Below are 23928 nucleotides of genomic sequence, written 5' to 3' on the forward strand. Positions count from 1 at the left end.
AATTTGGAGCTTGCGAGGAGAACAAAATAGGATACAAACCTCCCATAAGAAATTCCAATATGAACTGCAAAAGCCATCCCCTGAGCCCTTTCTTTCTTTCCAAAACTTCTTGGTAACAAAAGTAGATCTGCTCTAGAGGGTGTGGAAATGAATTGCTTATACTGCAATGACAATGATGTAAACAGTTCGAATTAGTAAAAAAAGAAGAAAAAAAACAACGGAGATGTATAATAGTCACAATAAGGAAATGGCTTCCTATGCAATATCCTTTGCCTTTTTCAAATATTAAAAACAGAATAAAATTATCAGATCTCCAGAAGCAAAATGTTATCGGTTATCTGTATTCAAAGAAAAAAACAGCTATAGTCCATGCCTAATATTTACTAAATAATGACCATGTTTTTCTTCTATTGTCCAGATGACCCCGAATCCCCTCTTCTCACGGATGCCAAGTGGACGCAGATTCTGGCGCCGCCTCCTCACCTGCTTTCTCTGAACCCCGCCCTGGCTCATCCAGACCTCAGCCCCCTAGAGAGCCCTAACCCTTTTAAAACTCTCTCTGAAACCGAACCAAAAAGACTGGCAGGCGGCGAGCTAGTTGATGTCCACAGCCCGCCACTGCCTCAGCCAAATATTGGCAAGCTGGTCGGGGCGGACGACCCATCGCCGCCCACCGTCACGGCCTGCAAAGAACAGCCACGAGACGCCTTGGCCGTGTCTCTTTTCACTTTTGAGGTAAGATTAGGTGAAACGGGAGCTCTTTCTCAGGACCTCCACTCACACCTGGAGCCTACAACGTTGAACGGAGATCCTGCTTTGCCGGAATTTGAACAAAATGGTGAGCAGGTTGAAGGGCTTCTGAACGGAGCAGAATGTCCTGATCACAATGGGAGCCAATTATATGTGCGGGAGGAGGAGGACGAAGAGAGGTTCTCTCCATCTCCCGTACCCTCCAAAGAGGACTCTGTGACGGAGGAGAAAGAGATGGAGGAAAGCAAGCAGGAGAACATGGACTGCATCACATTGGCTGGTGTTCAGACAAAAGTTAACAGCCGCCTCCAGCCAGTTAGCGTCCCCTACGGGGGGGCACGACCCAAACAGCCCGTCAACCTCAAACTGCAAATTCCACAACCTATCGCAGGACATCCCGGTAGCAAGAACAAAAACCTGGACAGCTGCAAGGGTATTCCGCCCCAAACGCCGCCTAGCGGGACCGAAGGGGCTTCAGTTGTCAACGGCGCCCCTGGTCTCTCTCCTTCGCCCCTTCCCTCGTTGGCAGAGAGTCCGGACAATGACGCTCAGGTGGGGCATCCCCATGAAGGGAAGTCCCCGGGCGAGGTGGCCCCAGTGTGGGTGCCCGATGCCCAGGCCCCTGTTTGCATGAGATGTGACGCCAAGTTCACCTTCACCAAGCGTCGGCACCACTGCAGGGCCTGTGGCAAGGTCAGTGAAAACCGTCTCGTATTTGTCAGTGCATAACTCTTCAAGTGACAGCCAAGTTGACAAGTTGAAATGACAAATTTTAAATGGACAGTGTTAATTATTTGACCACTACATGTAGTTAATAATGGGTAGTGTAACTAAAATAGAGAGCTTAAAAGCACAAGAATACAAATTACAGCGACTCAGAGACCATAGAGGACCATTTTTTTTCTTATAATTCTGTTTGCCCAGCCTTTAGCAAGGTTTTTGATTTTTGGGTAAATGTGGCAGCAAGATGGTGGAAATTATGTCAGTTTCCTGTAGGTATCGCTCATGTTATATAAAACAAATGCAAGTTTTCCAACCTACAGTAAGATGCATTTTAAAAAAAAAATTTTTACGCTAAATAATACACACTTTCCCTTTAAGTAGGGATGGACCAAAATATAAATTTGCTGCTTATGCAGAAACCCAAAAAAATAAAACCCTTGGCCGAAAGACCCGAAAAGTAACACTGAAAACATGAAATTTATTGTTCACTGACTTACTTAAAAGGCATACTAATTAATAACTGACACATATTGTTAGCTGCTGATTTTAAACATCTTATCTCATCAGCTGCACCGCTTATCCTCAGTAGGGTCGCGGGGGTGCTGGAGCCCATCCCAGCAATCAGTGGGCAGGGGACACCCTGAACTGGTTGCCAGCCAATCGCAGGGCACACAGGGAAAGACAATTAGCTCGCTCATTCACACCTAGGGACAATTTGGACCGGCCAATCCACCTGAAATGCATGTCTTTGGAATGTGGGAGGAAACCGGAGTGCCCGGAGGAAACCCACGCAAGCACAGGGAGAACATGCAAACTCCGCACAGGAGGTCCGGTAGCTGGATTTGAACCCACTCAGCAGGTTCCCAAGACCTTAGAACTGTGCCGCACACGCGCTAACCACTGCGTCGCTGTGCTGCCCGATTTTAAACATTTTTATGCAAATTTTATAAAATAAAAAAGACATTAGAAGGCCTTTTAAAACATTTCCTGTCAGACAACAAAACGCCACAGATAAAGTTAAGCTGTTTGAATGACTTTAAAATCCTAATTATAAAAGAAGGTTCATTTTACTTTAGTACTTGAAGTAAAGTGGCTGTTTAAGGTAAAAAAAAATAGCTTGTAGCTGCTGCACTGAACAGTCTCTTTCCTTTTTTTAAGTATAGTACATATATTTGAGGCATTTTATGGACAGCAGAATGTGTCGTGATTAGAAAATTAGAGGAGTAACATGATGACGTTAAAGACAGTCGGCACAGTCTAATGGTTATTTTGGCGGATAAATATTCATTGGTGAAAATTTGTTGCATTTGTAGGTTTAAATTCTAATTGGCACCGAGTGAGATAAAAAAAATCCTGCCAACACACACAGTTTTAACAGAGTGTCAACACTGTCTGCTTCAGCCTGTGGTTGCTGACACTGCACTTGGCATTTTTTTCAGTGACTGGGTAATCTAACGAATTCCGCTGTTACAACGTCGTTTTCCATTACTGATGGTCAAAAGCGGTGCAAATGATGGAGCAGTTTTCCGCTCTCCTTTAAATTGTTTACGTCTCGTTTTGTTGGATCATGCGACCAAAAAGACTCATCACACACCGAACTTTGGACCAAAAAAAAAAACAAGCATCTCGTTCACTCTGAACACCTGTCACTCAAGAACTTTTTACAGTGGAAGGTGAGGTAGCTGAAAAGTTCTGTCAACAGGTACATGATAAACATTGCCAGTATGGAAATGTTGGCGACGTTCCGCATACGCTTCTTGGTGGCACCAAAGGCGAGAAGCTCTGAATTAATTACGTCAAAAGTATCGAGTTGTCGTGACTTTTGACTCAGGAATAGTGTTATGAAAACGTGACATGACAGCATTCAGAGAACAGCATGCGTTAGCTACTGATTTTCCACTAGGGTAAATTTTTAGATTGATGCTGAAATCACTCAAAACCTCTTGTTTGTAATTGTTTTTTCTTTTTGTAATGTTTATTTGTATAGCCCTTAATCACAAGAAGACTCACAGGGATGTACAGACTCCATGCAGTTTTTTATTACACCATCCCCTAATCTAAAACCTACACGAGGGCAAGGAATACTCAAAACCTCAGCTTGAGGAAAGTAAGAAACCTTGAAAAAGGGCCGCACAAGAGGTAGTCCCCCTTTTTAGAATGACCAGGCTGCAATTGTTGTAAAGGCATCAACCTTTCCCACAGTGTTAAATAAAAACACTTTCACTGAAAAAACGTCCCGATTTGTCTGAATGCCTTTCGTGTGGTCTCTAAATTTGGAAGAGCACAACAAAAACTTCAATTTTTTACGTCACGCAGGTGTTTTGCGCGTCGTGCTGTGGCCTCAGATGCAAACTAGCGTACATGGACGGGAAGGAGGCCCGGGTCTGCGTCCCCTGTCATCTGGCTCTAACCTGCGGTAAGTGGAGTCCTTTGATTCTGTGTGATTTTGAAGAGATCAAAGCCAGTTTGATGCTGATTTTATGCAGAACTGCGAGAAATTCCAAAAGGTTTAGATACTTTTTCACACCACTCTGTTAGCATGCATGCCTTAATCGTCTTAAAAGAAGGATTTAACAACACAAGTGTGACTCGGCAGTCTGAATGAGCTCCATTGTTGTCCACTGAAGTCGCAACGTGTGGCCGCTGTCCCCCCAAATCCTCAGCCCCGACGCCATACGACTCTCAGCTGACTCCAAGCAACAACCAGAGTCCCAACCCCAACAACCCGGCAGAGTACTGCTCCACCATCCCTCCCTTGCAACAGGTCCAGGCCTCTGGAGCGCTCGGCTCGCCCCCGCCCACCGTTATGGTGCCGGTGGGTGTCCTCAAGCCGCCCGGCAACGAGGGTGAGGTTTTCCCTCCCTTTTATTGCAAAGACAACAATCGAAGCACAGATTTATGTGGCAAAATGGCTTCAAAGCTCTTGTCTAGAAAGGAAAGTAGTATAGAGATCAATCCAAGGAAGTATTTTTTTTGGCTGCATTTTTAATTTTGACAATTTTTTTTTAACAACCAGTTTCTGTCACCCCTATTACACTATCCTGTTTCCTGGATCTAAAATGTAAAATTAAATCACAATAGACCCCAGGGATACGACATTATTCTGTTTTAAGGCTGGGATCCTAAAAGGAAATTACCATGTGGCAAGGAATATTAACTTATGCTAATTAGCGGAAATGTTCCGAACTCCTGGTACCCTAAGATAAAAAAAATAAAAATAACAAAACAGTATATTGTAAATACTTGTGTAATATACGGGTACTTGATAAAATATCATTATAAATAAATACAAATATAAAGCAGGCATGTCCAAAGTCCTGCTCGGGGCCCAGTTACGGGGCCCACAGCCTCTATGATAAAGTTAATAATATGTGTCCCGCCATTAACGTTGACCGCAGTATAAGATTAATTTGTGCCAAAAAAATGGTGTATGATTATTTCACCAAAGGATGGCGGTAGCCCTTTGACTACCTTGCCCTTGACTTTCACTCCATTTCCTTGGGACGCAGCTTCCAGGACAAGTGTAGATTGGAAATCAGAAACAACTGCGTCTGCCTAATTTGCCGAGAGACTGTGGCTGTTTTCCTAGAATATAATAACAAGAGGCACTGCCAGACTAAGCATGCTGACTAGTACAAAGAGCTAACTGGAAAGAAAAACTGTGAAAAGGTGAAGTAACTGGAAGCTGTTTTAACTGCACATCAGCGCTTTTTACAAAACTCTGCGGGCCAAATGAAAATGCTACAAAGGGAGGCTACAAAGTCGCGATGGTGATCATCACCAAGCACTGCAAACCTTTCACGGATGGCGGCCTTATTTAAGACTGTTTAAAGAATGCCAGACGGAATAGTTGGCCTTCACACATTTCTAGCCTATCAAACCTGACACGTTTTCTGAAAGGTTTGGATACCCCCAAAGAAAAATGAAATGTGATATACCTCTGCTGGGCAAAATGATTAGCTGGTGGATGCAGAGGTTGGAAGGTGACTGTGACACAATTAAAAATGAATCTAATTTTAAAACTTCTACTTGCAAGGATTGTCATTTCCTGATTGTTGATTGGACACAGCCATATTCCTTAGCTAGGTGTCTCCTTTGTATTTCTCGATAATCATAAGCTTCATCTCCACGGTTATCATGTTTTGTTTATCCCTTTATCATCACTGCAAACCTTCGGACCCATACAAAACAAAACATTTGTTATCGCTACCTTGCAAATCTTTTATGATGCACACAAGAGTCTGAATCGGACAAAAACAGAGGAAGGGGAGGTATTTTAGCCAATAGTATATTGGCATTTTAATGATGCCGGAACACAAGCCAATAGCAGACAAGCATTTAAGATGACGCCGAACAATTACAGACAGGCATTTTAGAGACGTATCCCGTCATACACACGGACACAACTAAGTTTGAATTGTGTAAGTTTTTAAAAACATGAGATCATTTGTTGATATCATTGGTTGGGAAAAATGTGGTAAAGTGGGGCTGAGAAATCATCTCATTTTGCACCTTATATCCCTCTTTGGAGGTGATTCATTATAATTTTTTTCATGTTTGTTTTTTCAGTCACACAAGAACAGAGAACATTGTGGTTTGAGGACGCTGCCCTACCAAATGGTGATGAGACGGGATCTCCTAAAGTGCCCTTGCCCTCGCATTGCGCCAGAATTTCGGCCAATGAAAGCAAAAATTCTGGATTGGAACCCGTGGAGGTGCGTTTCTCCACATACACTTTGCCGCATGTGTAGAAACCACTGTGTAGTTTGAATGGATACATTATCAGCAAGGTTTCACTTTACTTGCATATTCACTATTTTTCTATTTGCCATCCTCAAAGACAAACGGAAAGTGAATAGCGCACTACTGAGTTGAGAGAATAACAATGCATCCAATCGGCAACTGTGTTTCTTGTTACAAAGACACCTAACTACTTTTCGCCATTCAATTAAGGGTGTGTGTGTGTGCGTGTTGGCGGTGAGGGTAGGCGACTCAAACCGATAGTCTAACACTAGTTGACTTAAGATCGACCAGAGATGGCAAATTCTAATTGAATTTTTTTTTAAAACTTTCTTGCGAGGATGATCATGCCCTTAGATCATTCTTGCTTTAATTTGATCATTTTCTTTCATAATAGCCCAGACCTCCACTTGCTTACAGCCATGCAACTTGAAGAGGGTAACAATACGTGTTTTTCGATAAACGCAAGCTTCGTTTCCATGGTTATCATGTTTTATATCCCTCTTTACCCTCACTGCAAGCTTGCGACCCATAGCAAATGAGAAGAAAAAAATACTGTACTGTAACGCTGACTTGCAAAGTTTTTACTAAGCACACAAAATTCTGAGCTGAATGAAGAGAAAGTAATGTGGGTGGTAGTTCATCCAATAGCATATCAGTATTTTCATGTTGCGGTGACGCAAATTATTTGCAGACCAGCATTTTATGTGACGTGAACCAATAACATACAGGCATCTCAGAGATGAAATTCTATATATATATACACGAACACCGCAAAGTTTTTGGGCATGCAAAATGTTTTGTTGTTGATGTCGTATGGTGGGGTAAATGCTGCAAATAGGGCCTCGAAAAAACATCTTCCATCTGTAAAGTATAAATCACAAGGTGGGGTCTCTGTAACCCGAGGCTATACTACATTAATCATTCAGTTTTTTAGCAATTTCAAAGGCTCCTCTCGACACACTATGTGTTTTTCAACTTTCACGCTTCATCCCCTCTCTGCCTTTCCCTCTTAGGCAGCCCCCTCCGGTCCGCTGGGCAGCCCGGTAGGCAGTGCCCTCAGCTTGATCCCAGAGGACGGGCTCCCTCCCATCCTCATCTCCACTGGAGTCAAAGGAGGTACGGGAGGCCACATCACAGGTGCTTGCCTTCATCCTCACCGTCCCATCGCCTCCTCAATCATACATTCATTCTCCCTTTGCTTTCATGTTGCCATACACCCAACACCAGGATGAAAGTATTTGGAAGAAAAAACGTTTTTGACTATGTGAAAATCTGCTTGTAAACCTCCAAGTTTGTTCACTTTTACCTCAAGACACGATCATCCTACTTTGTCAGTTTTTCTGGGGAGAAAAAATAATGTTGATGACAAATTCTTGTTGCTTCCTTTTTCTGTCACAAATAAGAACATTCCAACACTTGTATCCACCTAAAATCACACATAATTGTCACTCTTAAATTAGGTTAGGGTTAGTGGATAGGAAAATCTTTAGCCTGAAATAAAAAAACGGAAACTTAAAATGAAACTGAGTTTAGTAAATGTATATATATATTTTTTTGCCAGAAATATCACAATATAAAATGATAAATAGCTGACTGGCTTATTACAAGATGCTGATTTTAAGTATGTTTTTCATTAAATTCTCATCAAATAACAAAACGGCATTTACGTGCTCAAAAGAAACCATGTCAGATAACAAAGTGATACAGAAGAAATATAATTACTGAAAAATCTAAAATGCAAATAACTTAAGCAAGTTCTTTCTACTTTAAGTTATGATCAAAAATACATTTCTTGTTACTGGTACACCAAACAGTCTCTCTCCCTTTTTTAAGTACATATTGTTGGGGCAGAAGTCGGTGCATTTTATTACAACAAATGAGTCACAATTGCGCATTTCCAATATAAAAATAATTTTAAAAAAACCTACCTTCCTTAGCACCAGCCACTCGACATTCGCTAGGTTCACACTGCGGAGCTTATTGCTCAATGCAGATTTTTTTGTGCAATCTGATACTTTTGTGAGATCGTTCACATTTCCAACTAAATACGATTAATTTGTTCTCCTGTATGACCGCCACAAGTGTCCCGCATTCGCAGATGAGGTCACGTAACATCACTTGCAATGCGCTTAGTCCTTGCCTAAGTACTTATGGAACGGTTGATTTCTCATCTTCCTCTCGTCTCAATGAATGCAGAATAGTGACGCCTGTCGTGCAGGTCACATGAATACATCTTTAGTGTTCACTCAGCAGTCACATTCCAAAAGATCAGACATGTGTTGGGGCTCGACCAATATGGGGGTTTCAGGGCCGATACTGATGATTAGTATTGAGATGAGGCCAGTAACTGATATTTGGAGCTGTTATAAAAAAGCCTTAGCAGCAACTGGTATCAAGGCACATAAATAGCTCCCTGATTTTTTAATGCAATAAATCAATAAAAATGTCAACACAACCTACATGACTTAAATTAACCTTAAAACAAAAGGTGCAAAAAGAAATGGAAATTCCAACAGAGCTCACATATTGAACAGTGTGGCCACTCTTGTTTTAGAACCAGATTGACAAAATAATGTCAGAAGAGCTAATTAAATCAGTCTCCACCTAAACCTGCTTCCCTTTAAAAGTCAATTCCACTTTTTACGCGATCTCTTAATCACAAACACGCTTTTCCATCACTGACTTTTTAAAATCTCAATATTGTAGCATCCGTTACTTTTGTTTCTTTTTATGTGTTTGTGATGGACCCTTTTGGGGGGGGGTGACTTCAGGGAGGAGGGAGGTGACTGCTGGGGAAGTTTGGCTCTCAGTCTGTAGCATGAATGTGCGTGATCTGCGGCTAACAGTAGCTCTTGTGGATTGTGTCTTTTCCACTTATTTGTTTATTAAATAAGCGATCAGACCTCATCAGTAACTGTGTGCATTTTTGACTACACGTAGGGGCATTAAAATGTTATCAGCGGCTTGATTTACACTCGGACATGTCGGGGAGTTGGCATAACTGTTTGCGGTGTTTGGAATGGGAAAAAACGTTTGCTTCAGTAGCGCAGGGGGAGAGGAAGAGGGGAGGGTAGATGTCAGGGAAATGGACCGATAGCTGTGTCGCTTTAGAGCGCTTAAGTAATCAGTCGAATGAATAAAAAGCCGATACAAATATTCGTCAAATTCCCATATGCGCCAATAATTGTTTGACCTCTTATACGTTTTTTTGATTTGGTTGTCTGGGTCTGGTGCGAAAAACTCAGATATATGACGTTCCGACAAACTATAACAGATCAGATGCAGGTCGCGTTTTTGCAAGGAAAAAAAGCAATCACATTTTTCCTGCGGTGTGAACTTAGCTTAAATGTCGAACACAAAGTACCTGTTTATGAATTAGATATGCTCAACTATAGTTTGTTAGCTCTGTAGTAGTAACATGTAAACTTCAGCCAAAGTCCGGCTACTGACTTAAAGAAATGGAAAAGCAAAGGGACATGAACTCTAAAGACAATTTGTTTGTTTTTTAAAAAATAAAATATAAGCAGCCCAGTCCTAGACAGTCTTCCCCCAAGAGAAACCTAGCTTTAAACCGCTTGCTTAACTTTTTACATAACATCATAACAACCTTGTTCTTTCGGCAACCCTTTTTGTTTTAATTTTTTCCTCCTGCCAAGGTCATTTCCGGCTGAAAATATTTCAGTGCCGAGAATTCGGTGCATCCCTACTTTTCTACTCAGCCGGTATCCTCCTGTTTTGACGCTACGTCACCTCTGTCTCCTCCTGCAGACTATGCAGTGGAAGAGCGTCCGTCAGCGATGGTTCTCATGCAGCAGTTGGAGGAAGGAGGACCTGACCCGCTGGTCTTCGTTCTTAACGCTAATCTGCTCGCTATGGTCAAAATCGTCAATTGTGAGTGGGCGCTTGCTATTGTGAGCTATGCTGAACTGCATGATTTGGATGTGTTTTTCAAGTACTGTTGTTTAACGCAGTGGTTTTTTAGCAGTGTGCCGAGGCACACGAGTGTGTTGTGAGACCTTGTCACCTGTTTCGGTTTCCACAGGAAATTGTCCAGTTTTATCTTTGCAAAAAGGCACGCACACCATTGTTGAGTGTTTTTGATTTACTCCAGCGAATTGCCGTAACGAGGAGCCTAAAAAACATCGTATTTCAAGTCATATTTACTTGTATCACCCTTAATCACACAGTCTCAAAACTGCACAGACAGCTTCCTCTCTTAAAATCTTGAACACATCGTAACAGGAAATCATTGTAAGCAAGGGACACCTTTACCCGGCCGTCTACGATATTAAGAAATCATTGAATACATGCATAAGCCTCTTCAGATTTTTCTTCTCTGCTCAGACGTCAACAGGAAGTGCTGGTACTTGACGACGAAGGGCATGCACGCAGTGGGCCAGGCCGAGGTGGTGGTTCTGCTCCAGTGTCTACCAGATGAGAAGACCATACCCAAGGACATCTTCAAACACTTCGTGCAGCTTTACCAAGAGGCACTCAATGGTAAGAGAGTGAAATGTGTTCCATTTCTGAATCCTCCATAAATTTTGTCTGTTAATCCCCTTTTGGCAGGCAACGTGCTGTGCCACCTGAGCTACTCCTTCTTCACGCAGAGCTTCCTGGGCAGCAGGGAGCATGGCGGCTTCCTCTACATCAGCCCCTCTTTCCAGTCCCTGCAGGACCTGCTGCTTCCCAACCCGCCTTTCCTCTTTGGCGTACTCATCCAGAAGTGGGAGACGCCTTGGGCGAAAGTCTTTCCCATCCGCCTCATGCTGCGGCTGGGGGCCGAATACCGATGTGAGACAGTTGTTTTTTGGAAAATACGTTTTAATGAACGTTGAATATCCGTGTGTGACAACAGAATTTGTCTTTGCAGTTTACCCGTGCCCACTCTTCAGTGTTCGTTTTCGGAAGCCGCTCTTTGGCGAGACTGGTCACACCATCATGAATCTGCTGGCAGTAAGACTTCTCATTGGCATGTTGACTAGATTTTATGTTGTTGTTATCTTTATGTGTCACATGTCGTGCAGGACTTCCGCAACTACCAGTACGCGCTTCCGGTGGTAAAAGGCTTGGTGGTAGACATGGAGGTGAAGAAGACGAGCATCAAGATCCCCAGCAATCGCTACAATGAGGTCAGCTTGATTAAAACCCCTTTGTGTTTTGTTTAGAGAACCCTATTGGTATAAAAATACTTATTTCATCTTGATGAAACACTGTTGATTCAAATAACAAGCAAAAACTCATGTATATTTCATAAACATGAGATTCATAGGTTTGGAAGGAGGATTTTGCCAAGACAGCTTCTCCTGGTATAGCACTTAACGGCCACTTACTGCACACAGCTGAGCCCCAAATGTGCTGATCGCCAAGTCCCGTCATTCAGGCATCTTTTTGTTCCACTCTTTCGTTCTCTGCCCACTCATGCTACTCTGCTGCAAGCTGTTGCTCGCTGCCAGCTGCTATTGTTGTTGTTAGCTGCTACTACTTTGTACTTCAATGTCACTGGCCTTCCACAGCTGCTCGTGCAAGCAAATGTTGCTGAGTTCCGTGATTCAGGCATCTTGGGCTTTTTGTCCTATTTCCCTCTCTAGCTACTGCTGTTAGCCACTTGGCTGCAGGTTATGGCTAGGCGCTGTTGTTATCTGCTCCTTTGTCCTTCAGTTTTGTTTTTTGTGTGGTTTTTATTTTTATTGAAAAATCACCTTGCTTCATCCTTCAGTGTCACCCACCTTCCACAGCTGCTCATACAAGCTAATATCGCTGGGTTCCGTGATTCAGGGTCCTAGTACGTGATTAAATTCTGCTTTGCACATTTTACCGGCTTTCTCAGTAGCTTTTCCTGCTAGCTGGTAAAGATCGCTACCTTCCACAGCTGGTCATTCAGTCAAAAGAAGCCCTTTCACGGTGGAGTTTTTTCTCCTTACTATTCAATCTGTAGTCACTTATGTTAGCCACTTGGGGTTGCAGGCTATGGCTTGTTGCTAGCCGCTATTGTAAGCTGCTCCTCCCTTGTTTTTCAGTGTGACTCAACTTTCACAGAACATCACTTAGTTCTGTGATTAGGGGTCCCGACGCTTGACAAATTTAGTCTTTACTGGCCTCTCTAGTAGCTTCTCCCGCTAGCTGCTAAATTTTGCAGTTTACACCAGCTCTGACCAACTCCAGTATACATATGGGTGTCTACTTATGTTCAGTATACCTATTTTCTAATCTTGAAAGAAAATTATTCTTAAAATAAGCAAAATAATCCACCATCTACTACATTTAAAAAGTTGAAAGTTTTATTTTGTTATTTTTTTCCAATATCGGTTCCTGCATTTCTTATTTTCTTCTGTGGTAGAAAATGTTCAGTTAGCATTTCACTAAGTAAGTTTGACAGCCCTTAAGTCACATGATGCAGCCTCATCTCACCATTAAAGCTCTGCACATTTCTGCCTATGTTGCAAGAATTTAGCTAATCTGACGGGATTAAAAAAAAATGCAATCTGCCTCCTCGGTGCCTTTTAAAACTTGTTCTTTCATCCTTGGTTTGTGTGATTGCAGCTTATGAAGGCTATGAACAAATCCAATGAGCACGTGCTGGCCATAGGCGCCTGCTTTAATGAGTGTGCCGACTCTCACTTGGTGTGCGTGCAGAACGATGACGGCAACTACCAAACGCAGGCCATCAGCATCCATCATCAGCCGCGGAAAGGTTAAAAACATTAATTCATCCTTACTCGGGGCCTGACGCTTATTTACTGTATATCCTCACTTTTCAGTGACCGGTGCTTGTTTCTTCGTGTTCAGCGGCGCCTTGAAGACCTCGTCCGGCTTTCTGGCCAAAACCAGCATTGTAGAAGGTACGTTGAAATGTTTAGTTACTGTATGCAGAGAAATGCAAGTGCAGCATCTCTCCTCTCAGATGGTGTGATGATCCAGATCACATCTGAGACCATGGACTCTCTACGGCAAGCGCTGAGGGACATGAAGGACTTTACCATTACGTGTGGGAAAGCTGAGCAGGAGGACAACCAAGAGATGGTGGACATACAGTGGACAGACGATGACCAAGATTTCAATAAGGGGTGAGTCGGTCAGATTCTGAAAACGTATCCTATAAATGTAGACTCAAAATAATATTTGAGAAAATCATTTATTTACTGAAAAATAATTACTATTGGTTAGTGCACAGAAACAGAACAAATACGTTTATTAGTTTTTTTTTAGAATTTAGGCATCAACGCTACTCTTGACACTAGCCCAACTACACATCCCTGTTACAAAAGGTTGAAACACTTACTAGATATACTGTAAATGAACAAGACATGATAGTAAAAATAAGCTGGTTATGGTGGAATACCAGCTGGCGCTAACTGAACAAAACACAAAAGAAAGGATGCAGGCAAACATACTCGCAGACGGATTGAACAACTATATGATGTTCCAACACCAACCAGCTTTTATGGAACAAAACATGACAAGTAGACAATGCAGGATATGTTTGAACATTAACTGTATGAAAACATGGAAGTGAGACAGCACGGGATATGTTAGAACCCAAACTACCCCTTACTGATCAAAACATGAAAATACAACGATGCAGGATATGTTGAAATACCAACAAGTTCTAACTGAAGAAAACGTGAAAGAAAGGAGATGCAGGGGAAACATACCTGCACATGGTAAGAACAACTACACATAGTTACAACACCACCCAAGAGGCTGACTTAAGAAATATTCACACATGTAGACAGAACAATGCGAGTGCCATGACGCTGAAACCATGCAGTGTAAATCAGGAACATTACTTGTAACTGAACAAAACATGACAGGAAACGACTTAAGATATGTTGGTAAACAAATGGTAGTTGAGCAAAAGACATGAACAGAGGTCAAGGCAGGACGCTACTCATTTATTTTCAGAAGAATATGATCCTGTATCAGCTGCTGATTCACTTTTCATTTAACTTCTTAATTTACCATTACATTAAAAACTGTATGTAATGTCATAATAGGACAACATTACTTCATTTCAGTGTCATCAGCCCCATCGACGGCAAATCGATGGAGTCCATCGCGAGCGTGAAAGTATTCCACGGCTCAGAGTTCAAAGCCAACGGAAAAGTCATACGCTGGACCGAGGTACTGCAAACTTGCACTTCATACTTTAAACAGAAACAATACAGTAGAGCCCTGGTATACGACATTAATCCATTCTGAGGTGGGCACCTACCCTAATTTGCTAATGCGTTCTGAGGCCCAGTATATTGTTAAATAACATTAGAAAATAATAGACATCTAAAGTTAAAATGAGATTTTGTTCTCCTTAGTTCAATGTGTCTTGAACTGGAACAGTGGATGCAAAGTATTCCTTATCAAGGATAATGCTGCGTGTGCCTTCTTCTTATCTCTTGATTATCTCAAACTTCTTTTCCAATATTATCATGTTTTTGTGTATCGCTTAACATCACCCCAAGCCTTGGGACCCATAGCAAATAAATACAATACAAAAGTAATAGTACAGCAATCCCTCGCTCAAATTTCGTTCACCTTTCACAGTTTTGTTTCTTTTCAGGTTTTCATTATGCATTATGTTCTGCATTCTGATTATTTAAACACTCCCCAAGAGACTAGGTATTGGTAATACATGATCAAATAGATGTTTACAGGTACCATGTACTGTAAATTTATTTGTTAAACAAATGTTTCAGCCTGTAAAAAGTGTTGGTTCTATGGTTTCATTGCATAAAAGACTAATTAATAGTATGAGAACTAAAAGGGTTTGTACCTTACGGATTCCAACTATGACGTTTTTTTGACCTAACCCAATAAACAAGGGTTTACTGTATTATATCGCACAGAATTGCAAAGTCTTTACGAAGTGAATAAAGTGAGAGAGAGGCATGGTGGAAAAGGGTTCAGGCGATGGCATATCGGCATCTTCATGATGCTTTGACACCAACCAATAGCAGACCATCATCTTATGACATCGACCAATAGCAGACAGGCATCTTGGAGATGTATGAGGCATGTAACCTGTACACATACGCAGGAAACTTGCTAATTATTTTTTTTTAATGTTATATGGTGGAGAAAATGCTTTTAAAGAGTATCTGGAAAATTCAGTGCAAATATCAGCTATATATAAGCTAGGGACATTTTAAGCCAGGTTTTACTTAAATTTGTTTTCAACCTGCTCTTTCTCCATGCAGGTGTTTTTCCTGCAGAGCGAGGAGCAGCCCAACGGCCTGAGCGACCCAGCCGAGCACAGCCGTCTGACAGAGAACGTGGCGCGAGCATTCTGCATGGCGCTCTGCCCGCACCTCAAGCTGCTCAAGGAGGACGGGATGGCCAAACTGGGGCTGCGCGTTACACTGGACTCGGACCAGGTACGAGAGCTCAACTATAACAAGCTCAGATTTTTGACACAACTTGGAAACAGGATGCAATAAGGTGAAAACCAACTCTGCATGCAAAGAGGAGAGAGGTGACAAATGACATCACGAGTGTGGTGGCATTGAAACGTGTCAAATGCACAATTAAATTTAAAAAAGTGCCACCTTGAAGTTTGAAATAAATTTTTGGAAGTGTCCTTGAACTAGAGACATCGCACTTCTGAGCAACCAGCAATCGATCAAATAATAGCGTCATGAAGAAGGATGCCTGTCGTCTCAATAAACTGGCGAGGAAAGCGAGCTCTGTTGTGGGCACAGAGCTGAACAGCCTGACAACAGTAGCTGAGAGACGGGCACTGAAAAAGCTGCGGTCAATCATGGACAATTCATCACATCCACTACACAGCATTATCTCCAGACAGAAGAGCAGCTTCAGCGACAGACTGCTGTCACTGTCTTGTACCACGGACAGACTGAAGAAAACTTTTCTTCCTCATGCCATGAGGCTCTTTAACTCCACCCGGCGGAGTAAAGGCCCGCACTAAACCACACCCCCTACATTGCATATTACCGTACTTTTATTGCAGTGTGTATTTTATGTAGCACTATTTAAATACTCTATACAACACGCTACAATGGGTATTAGCACGTCACATTGGGTATTTGTATATTGTATTCCTTTTGCTTTATTATTGTATTGTTCTCAGCGAAGGGATGCTGCTGGAAATGTGAATTTCCCTGCGGGGATGAATAAATATCTATCTATCTATCTATCTAATAGGCAATCAAACCAAAAAAAAAAAAAAACACATCATCCAATGTTGTAGAAATTGGAGGTCCGATAATCGAGAGAAAGTCTTCTCATAAGTGGATAAAAGACATAGACAGAGAGCCAGCCTCGTTACGGAGGGAGATGTCACTTTATTGATGCGTCAATAAAGATCTCACAGAGCTAGGAACATGACAATGTATTTAAAGCTGGTAGTGACGATTAGGCTTCGATTGAGTACACCCCAAAAGGCGGTCCTGTATCACGTATCAAGTACAGAGCGTCCCGTCCCTTGCACGCTATCTTCAAGGAAACTTAATGTCTGCCAAGAGTATCTTCAAGGATGTCTACCCGACCTTTTCCCACAAACGTAAGCAAGTCTTTCTAAATTTCTACATGTATGCAAATCCATTCTACATTTGCAAGTGTATTTGCCACAACATATCCCCCCCTTTTTTTTTTTTTTTTTTTTTCTTCTGTTACCTTATCCCCCCTTTTGGGAGTTTATACTCCCATTTTGAATGGAAATTAAAATTGAAAATCAATACAGAGTAGTGGCAAAGTATTACAAATCATAGATATCAATACACGGACAGAGTTTACGCGAATCGAAAATAAAATAAAATTCTGGCGGTCAGCCTGCTGTGATCATTCTAACTTTCATTGTTCATGTTTCATTTACAAAAACCCCCAACACTCCAAACATCTGACCCATGCACTAACCCCCCCTTCATTTATCTTTATCCGTACACACTGGATTATACACGCGGACCGTCGACGGTTGATCGGTACGTGATAAAGGTAAATGAATAATTGAACTGATAAGTGATAACAAATTTTGGTAACAGTCGTCGATACATTTCAAGATGAGTGCATGACAGGATAGTGATATCCACATTGGCCTTTGGCCTGACCCCCGTGAACAATTTGAAGACCATGCATTGTCGTATTCGTCAACGGGTGTCGTGAAGTCAGATGTTGGAGTGAGTGTTCATCCCAGCAGGCATCACGCTCAGTTTCCATGCAGCCAAAAACCCGGAAGCGACGATGCATCCTGACCATCCCAGACAGCAGCTTGCTCCCCGGCAGTGTGACATACCAACAAAAGAATCACAATCAGAAATATATTTCGTTGCTGTTATTCCTAGTGCTATATAGTGTGTTGCGTGTTTAACAATAGTGCTAATTGATATCGTATTCAGTCCAGATCATCATATGTGTCTCTTTCCGCAGATGCTCCATTTTTTTATTATAATGTAGACTGACTATTAACGTTGCCAGATAAAATTCAAGGCGTTGAATTTAGTTGAGTCGTCTGTTTTTCCTCACTAAGGAATAGGCTTGGATATTTAATCACTAACTGTGCTCATTGAGCTTCTGCCACCCTAGTATCGCCACTACTGTCATTTGTTCTCCAAAAGTCTTAAGCATTCCTCTTTTAAGAATAGGTATGGCACAGAAACACAACAAACACATAATTATTACGACAGTTAGCACAATAATTTCCCCTTTCGCTAACAGACTACCCCAGTACCCAAATGTAGACGAGAACCAATCAAAAGAGATACTGTTCTTTTCAGTATTTACTGTCACTTCATTGCTCAACTCACGAATCTTCGACAGTGCTTTTGTGAAGCTTCCTGCTTCGGCTGTGTATAAAGGTATATAAGTACAGCATTCCTCCTTTATCATATGACACACGCCCCCTTTACTGGCTTTCCTACTGCACTAAAGGCCTCGTTAATGTAATTAATAAAACGTCGTTGGTTGTAATAAATCAATAAATGTAATTAATCCATTCTGCGTTCTTTTTCGGAGTTATCCAGATAAATATCGATTCTAATCCAGACTTAATTTCATCCCTAGCTTTAAATTCCTCTGGAATTCCTCTCGGCTGTCCGATGGTATCTAGCTATACACGTCCATCCGGAACATATGCTCTTTAACTCCGGCCAATTGTCAACAAAAATATTTCATTCAATTACCTTTTCCCCTTTACATTCCTTCCCTTTGTCACTTGCATGTCCCCCTCTTCTCTTTTCCTCAACGCCTACTTTCTTTTCCCCTTTTTACCTTCTTTTACTAACTTTTATCTTTCTGTATTTGTAACTTCCTTACTTGCTCTGCCAACAATCCATTTTCTACATACCTTTCCCTTCTCCTACGCCCTCTAACACATGCTTTTTAGCCCACTAGTTTAATGGGAAATTGACATATAACCATCTCACTTATTTATTTATTTATTTATTTATTTTATTTTTTCCAAACCAATTCAATCTACTATCTTAGCTTCACCTACTCAATGTGAAAACGACGTGCATTGATCTACAATGATTCATCTTACTCATTTTTATTCGACTCAATGAATTTTTCCCTCCATATTCAATGAAAAGAAAGAATTTACTCACGCTTTTCCACTATTCTCGTACAACAATGCTTTTCATTCCCAAATTACTCCATTCCAATACACTCAATTGGATTTTTCCTCGTCTTCACATTCCTTAACTCTCCAATTTTGAACTGAAAACCGGAATAGGTTAACTTTTTTCTTTTTGTTATTATCCTATCCTTTCTTGGTGTTATTCTGGCATTAACTTAATCTAAAGCACCTAAAATAACCAAACAAACTTTTCTAGACTTTTCACTTCTAAATTCATCGTTTTCCAACTGAAAAAACATTTATTTTTCTGGGAACTCCATAGGCTCTCGGACGTTATGTTGCACACCCTTAGCTTCAAAACGATTTCTAAAAAAAAAAACGAACGTTTTCGATTCCTAACGAGACGTGCTATCGGTTCTATCTAAAACAATACATTTTAAACCGTCTACCTTTTTAAAAACGTTTTTCTCGTCTCAATGAGTACTGTATTGTTCCCTTTTTCCTTTTCCTTCGATATTTTTCTGTTAATCCTTTCAGTTACGTGGGCCGATTAAACGCTGGACAACCATATAGACAAGAAAGATAAGAATACAGGAAAGAATACAAACACTTACAACATTGAACAAACATAAAACATATGACAAGACAGAGGGCCCACAAAAATTTAAGTTAATTAGTCAAATTAAGTCAGTGCACATTGAGGCCATGCGCCTACACAACTACCGAGTTAGGGTTATGGTTTTGAACGAAGCTGGTCCCTGTTCGAAAAATACCATCCCAAAATGTTCTCAATGTGGGCGATTTGCTAATGGTGAATGGTTATCTTAATTGATTTTTGTTAATCAATTTGACAAACACTGTAAATTTTGTAATATTACAACATTTCTTCTGTGTAATATTTTTCTATCCGTCCAAATTTCGTAATTTGAATCTCAAAAAACAGTTATATGGAGAGCTTATTCAGAAGACAATTTTTCATCAATTCCGGAAAAAACTAGGTTTTAACTTATTTTTACGGAATGTCTCAACTTCCCCCCTGAGTTAAAACCTAAGTTCACAATCTATGTCTCTCTTTCGTCTGACTCATCCCACAATACTCGGAATTTCAGTAATTCAAACTTGTCTTCTATCGCAATTGCACTATTTATACACGTCCTTCTACTCAATCAAGGAAGCAAGGTTTAGGGCGCTCTGAGGAGAGGGATGACTGAGTATGGGCGCCAAGAGTGGACTGAGAGTGTGATCGTGGCCACTGTGTTGTGCGGTGCAGAGACGATTCAGTTTTATTAAGACGACAGCAGTGTGCGTGTGTGTGTGTCGTCGTATCGATACTAATAACTAAATGGAGTGGAATGGAACTATGATGACTATAACATGAAACCAAACGAGACGTCACGCTCTATAGAGAATTTATCGACCTATTTCATCATCGCCTACAATCAGCTCAAAATTTTTTTTCCAACATTCTGCTTCTTAAAAAGAACCTAAAAAGAAATCCGTCATTAAAAGCGCAATTAACCACCAGTCCATCGTCCCAAAAACAATGGTTCTAAGTCAAGGGTGGGCAAACTTTTGGCGTCACGAGCCTGGGGACACACCCAGTTTTTCTCATTTACAGTTATGATGTTATATTTCATTGTATTTATTTCATGTTTATCTATTTTGTGTATATGTATGAACCCCTACTGAACACCAGCATACCTTCAGGGCAATTGCAGTTGATTCAACAAGGTTCGCTTGCTTTCGGAACGGACTAATCCCGTTTCAATCCAATTGATTCAAATTGATAATGTGTTTCGATTTACAATAGTTTCATCATTCCATATTTACTGCTAGAACCAATTAAACTTATACGTAGAGGTACAACTGTGTTATTGTAGTTGTGCACGTATGTAGTATTTCTGTCATGTCCAGCATGGTCGCCGTGGCGACCGTCTAATTTGCGTGTGTCCTTCGTAAGGGCTTGCCCGTTCTGAGTAAAAGCCTGTTTTATGAGTATTCCTAGTCTGAGTTCCTGTTTGCCTGTAAGCCAGTTGCTGTTTTGTTTATTCCCTAAGCGTTGGACAATTTTGCTGAATAGAAGTAACCGGTCGTTAAGCGATTGAGTTCTGATCCGCTCTGCACTTAATTCAACCATTTCTGCAGTAGTATCTTATAATATTTACAAAATAAGATTAAATAAGATTCTGTAATATTTTCGAAGTCTGTTGTAGTATTTTTGAAGGATTTTTTTTTTTTTTTTTTTAGTAGCGCTAGTATTAATGCTGTTGTAGTTTTGTAGCAGTATTCTTGCAGAATTTCTGTAGTTGGTCTTTTTAGAATTATAGCCGTACCATATACTATGTCCCGTTTTCAAGCTCTATATTCCGTTTTCTAGTAACTTCATAGAATTTCTGTAGTAGGATTTACATTATTGTAATACTTTACCATCCCATTTCTTGTTCTCCTTTGGTTTACTGCACATGAATGGCTGGATTAAACCCTAGAGGTTTAATTCTGACCCAATTGTGGAAAAATGTATTTGATAATGTTACTTCCGGCGCCGTCACGAATGGCAGCCACTCCAGCAGCTCCCGTGTTATTTTCGCTACTTTTGTGATTTATTTATTTGTTTACTTATTTTTGCTTACTTTATAGTGCCTTGCAACACTTGGACTACTTTCTATAATACGTACACTAAACAACACCACCTACATTGGACATTACCGAATCTTACTGCAATATGTATTCTGTGTAGCACTATTTAGTTACCCTATATAACATGCTAAAGTGGGCATTTGCACGTCACACTGGGTATTTGTATATTGTATTCTTTTGGCTTTATTATTGTATTGTTCTCAGCTCAGGGATGCTGCTGGAAATGTGAATTTCCCTCAGGGGATGAGTAAAGTATCTATCTATCTATCCATCTGATTAATTCGTTCACCCCTGTGCTCAGCATCTTTTTCTATAATAAAATTTTATGTATTGCGTGGTACGTATCTTCTTATTCTAAAGCAAAACAACATGTTATGTCTATGTTTATATGCCCTCAATTAGATATTGATCCTTTCAATAATTTCCTTTTATTTTCATAGCTTATCCATAAAAATACTGTTATATGTTTTGCACAATGCTGACAACTTTTTTTTTTTTTTCACTACAATGACTATTTTTCACCAAATGCACATTTACACAAACCTCAACTGTATGTAACATTTTAAATGCACATTCTTGTGTAAATATTGTATTAATTATAACTATAACCTTATCTTTTCCGAACCTTTACCTAACTCTGAAGATGGAGTGTCATGCCAAATTTAATTGTCAGTTACAATATGTGAACCCGTTTTGTAACTATGTCCGTAAAGGCATATTCCATTCCATCATAAATGGTCTGGATTTATATAGTGCTTTTCAAGACCCTGGGGAACTCCAAAAACACTACCTAATGTGCTGTTTTTCATACTTTTGTCTCAAGTTTTTCATACCCAATTTTCAGCAAATTATCCTTATTTAAATAACTTATGTTGTATGTTTGTCTTAGTGTTTCTTTTTCCTTTCCTTTCGGAATTAAAGCAAAACAATATACTAGGTTAACTTTTTTGTGTAATTCAGGGGCACTTAGAGTCTCGTTAAGTCTCATCGTGCTTACGTACTGAGATGTTTTAGTAAATTAGCCAGTTTATTCAATTTCTAAATTTTTCTCTAAATTTAAGTACTAGTAGACATTAATTATCTTAGTTTAATTCATTTCCATTCATTTCCCATGCAGTTATATTTCTAAATCACCAAAATCGTCTTGTATGGTTGTCTCTAAATCCACTAATCCGTTATTTTGAATTCCTTTAATCCTTTCCAGGATTGATCAATCTTATTCTCATTGTCTTCTAAAACAAAAATGCTCTTTTCCATAGACAATGTTTCATTTTAACTTAACCAAACCATAAGTCAGCTATTGTTTCACATTTATTAATCATTTGTCGAACGTAACGCTCATTCTAAAAAAATCAGTGTGGACTCAATTGTCCTAAAAAAACTGCCAACTCGAACTCAATGTCAAAAATTTCTAATTGTCTTTTCATCCCTCTGTAATCATAATCTCTTATTGTTGATTCGATATAAAGCAATACCTACTTGTCACTCATGAATTATCTTTTTGACTCGTATTTATTTTATATTATTATCATAATCTTTTATTCCGCGCAACAATCTTCGTTTTTACGCAATTGTCTTAGTTCCCTTTGTTTTTCTTTTTCTTTTCTTTCTAAAAGAAATATTTCATTCAGTGACTGAAATAGCTTCAGCTACGTTATTAATGATTTCTAGTCTCCAATTTTCTTCCCTGTGATAATATGTCGTCATTTTCAAACTTCTTTCAATTTTTGATAATTCGAAATCATTCTTACCACTAGTAATCTATTATTGAATATGAGAAAACTTAAGGAAACAATCCTTTTACGTATTACGCCTCTTTTGAATTCGTCCATTTACAACCAATGAAAAGATGGACACTGAAATTACGGACGGTTTCCAGTCGTCTTCTTTGTTTTACTCGCCCTTGCTTTATTAGGAGCATAACTACACGTCTTAAAAATTCTTACCCTTTTGCCATTCGCATATTCAACGAGAGATGATTAGTTCTGTTATTTAAACATTCTTTCTTTTTAAACTATTCTGTATAATTATCTTGTATTATACTCAGTGTTTTCATTTCACCATGTACCTGTGTCCCAGATGCATCATTCATGCTGGGGACGCAAACTTTTCCTTTAAATTGTCATCATCATTTAATTCCTCTTTAACAATGATTCAACGCATTACATCATCGTTACTTTGGTTTCGCTGTATGAGATTTTATTTTTCTGCACGCCGATCTTAGCTAATGAGATCTCGTCGCTTCGAGATTACGTCATTGTTGTTGGTAATTGGTTAAGTCAGTCTTTTTCATTAGACAAAACTGCTTTTTTCTCAATTTATTGAAGAGAGCCAGCTCATAAATGCCCTTTTTGCACTTAACTTGGTATTTAGTTCTGTAGTTATTTATTTTTTTATTTATTTTTAATTGATGTAGCGTACTATGTCTTTGTTTTAGAGTACTATATTGAATCGTTAGTTTTGTGATATTGTTTAGTATACCTCTAGGGCACAGGTGTCAAAGAGGCTGCAGGTTGAAATATGAAACCCAGGTGCCTTGAACAAAGACA

General features: G+C 40.1%; 1 protein-coding gene across 5 annotated transcripts in view; it reads left to right on the forward strand.

Annotated features, from left to right (window-relative positions):
• zfyve9a (zinc finger, FYVE domain containing 9a) overlaps positions 1-23928 on the forward strand; it is a 48398-nt gene that overhangs the window by 15147 nt on the left and 9323 nt on the right. The window contains exons 4-18 of one of the 5 annotated variants that reach the window (XM_088346046.1): positions 419-1443; positions 3790-3889; positions 4101-4319; positions 6043-6188; positions 7230-7353; positions 9985-10107; positions 10561-10716; positions 10786-11010; positions 11090-11172; positions 11244-11348; positions 12760-12910; positions 12978-13058; positions 13121-13283; positions 14235-14340; positions 15411-15587. In XM_088346046.1, coding sequence (XP_088202172.1) covers positions 419-1443; positions 3790-3889; positions 4101-4319; positions 6043-6188; positions 7230-7353; positions 9985-10107; positions 10561-10716; positions 10786-11010; positions 11090-11172; positions 11244-11348; positions 12760-12910; positions 12978-13058; positions 13121-13283; positions 14235-14340; positions 15411-15587 — 2984 coding nt within the window. The remainder of the gene's footprint in view (positions 1-418; positions 1444-3789; positions 3890-4100; positions 4320-6042; positions 6189-7229; positions 7354-9984; positions 10108-10560; positions 10717-10785; positions 11011-11089; positions 11173-11243; positions 11349-12759; positions 12911-12977; positions 13059-13120; positions 13284-14234; positions 14341-15410; positions 15588-23928) is intronic. The other 4 variants (XM_088346054.1, XM_088346058.1, XM_088346064.1 and 1 more) reach the window with 4 other exon arrangements.

The sequence above is a fragment of the Urocampus carinirostris genome, chromosome 1 (genome assembly GCF_059441175.1).
Source record: "Urocampus carinirostris isolate Australia breed hairy pipefish chromosome 1, RoL_Ucar_1.0, whole genome shotgun sequence".
Classification (NCBI taxonomy): domain Eukaryota; kingdom Metazoa; phylum Chordata; class Actinopteri; order Syngnathiformes; family Syngnathidae; genus Urocampus; species Urocampus carinirostris.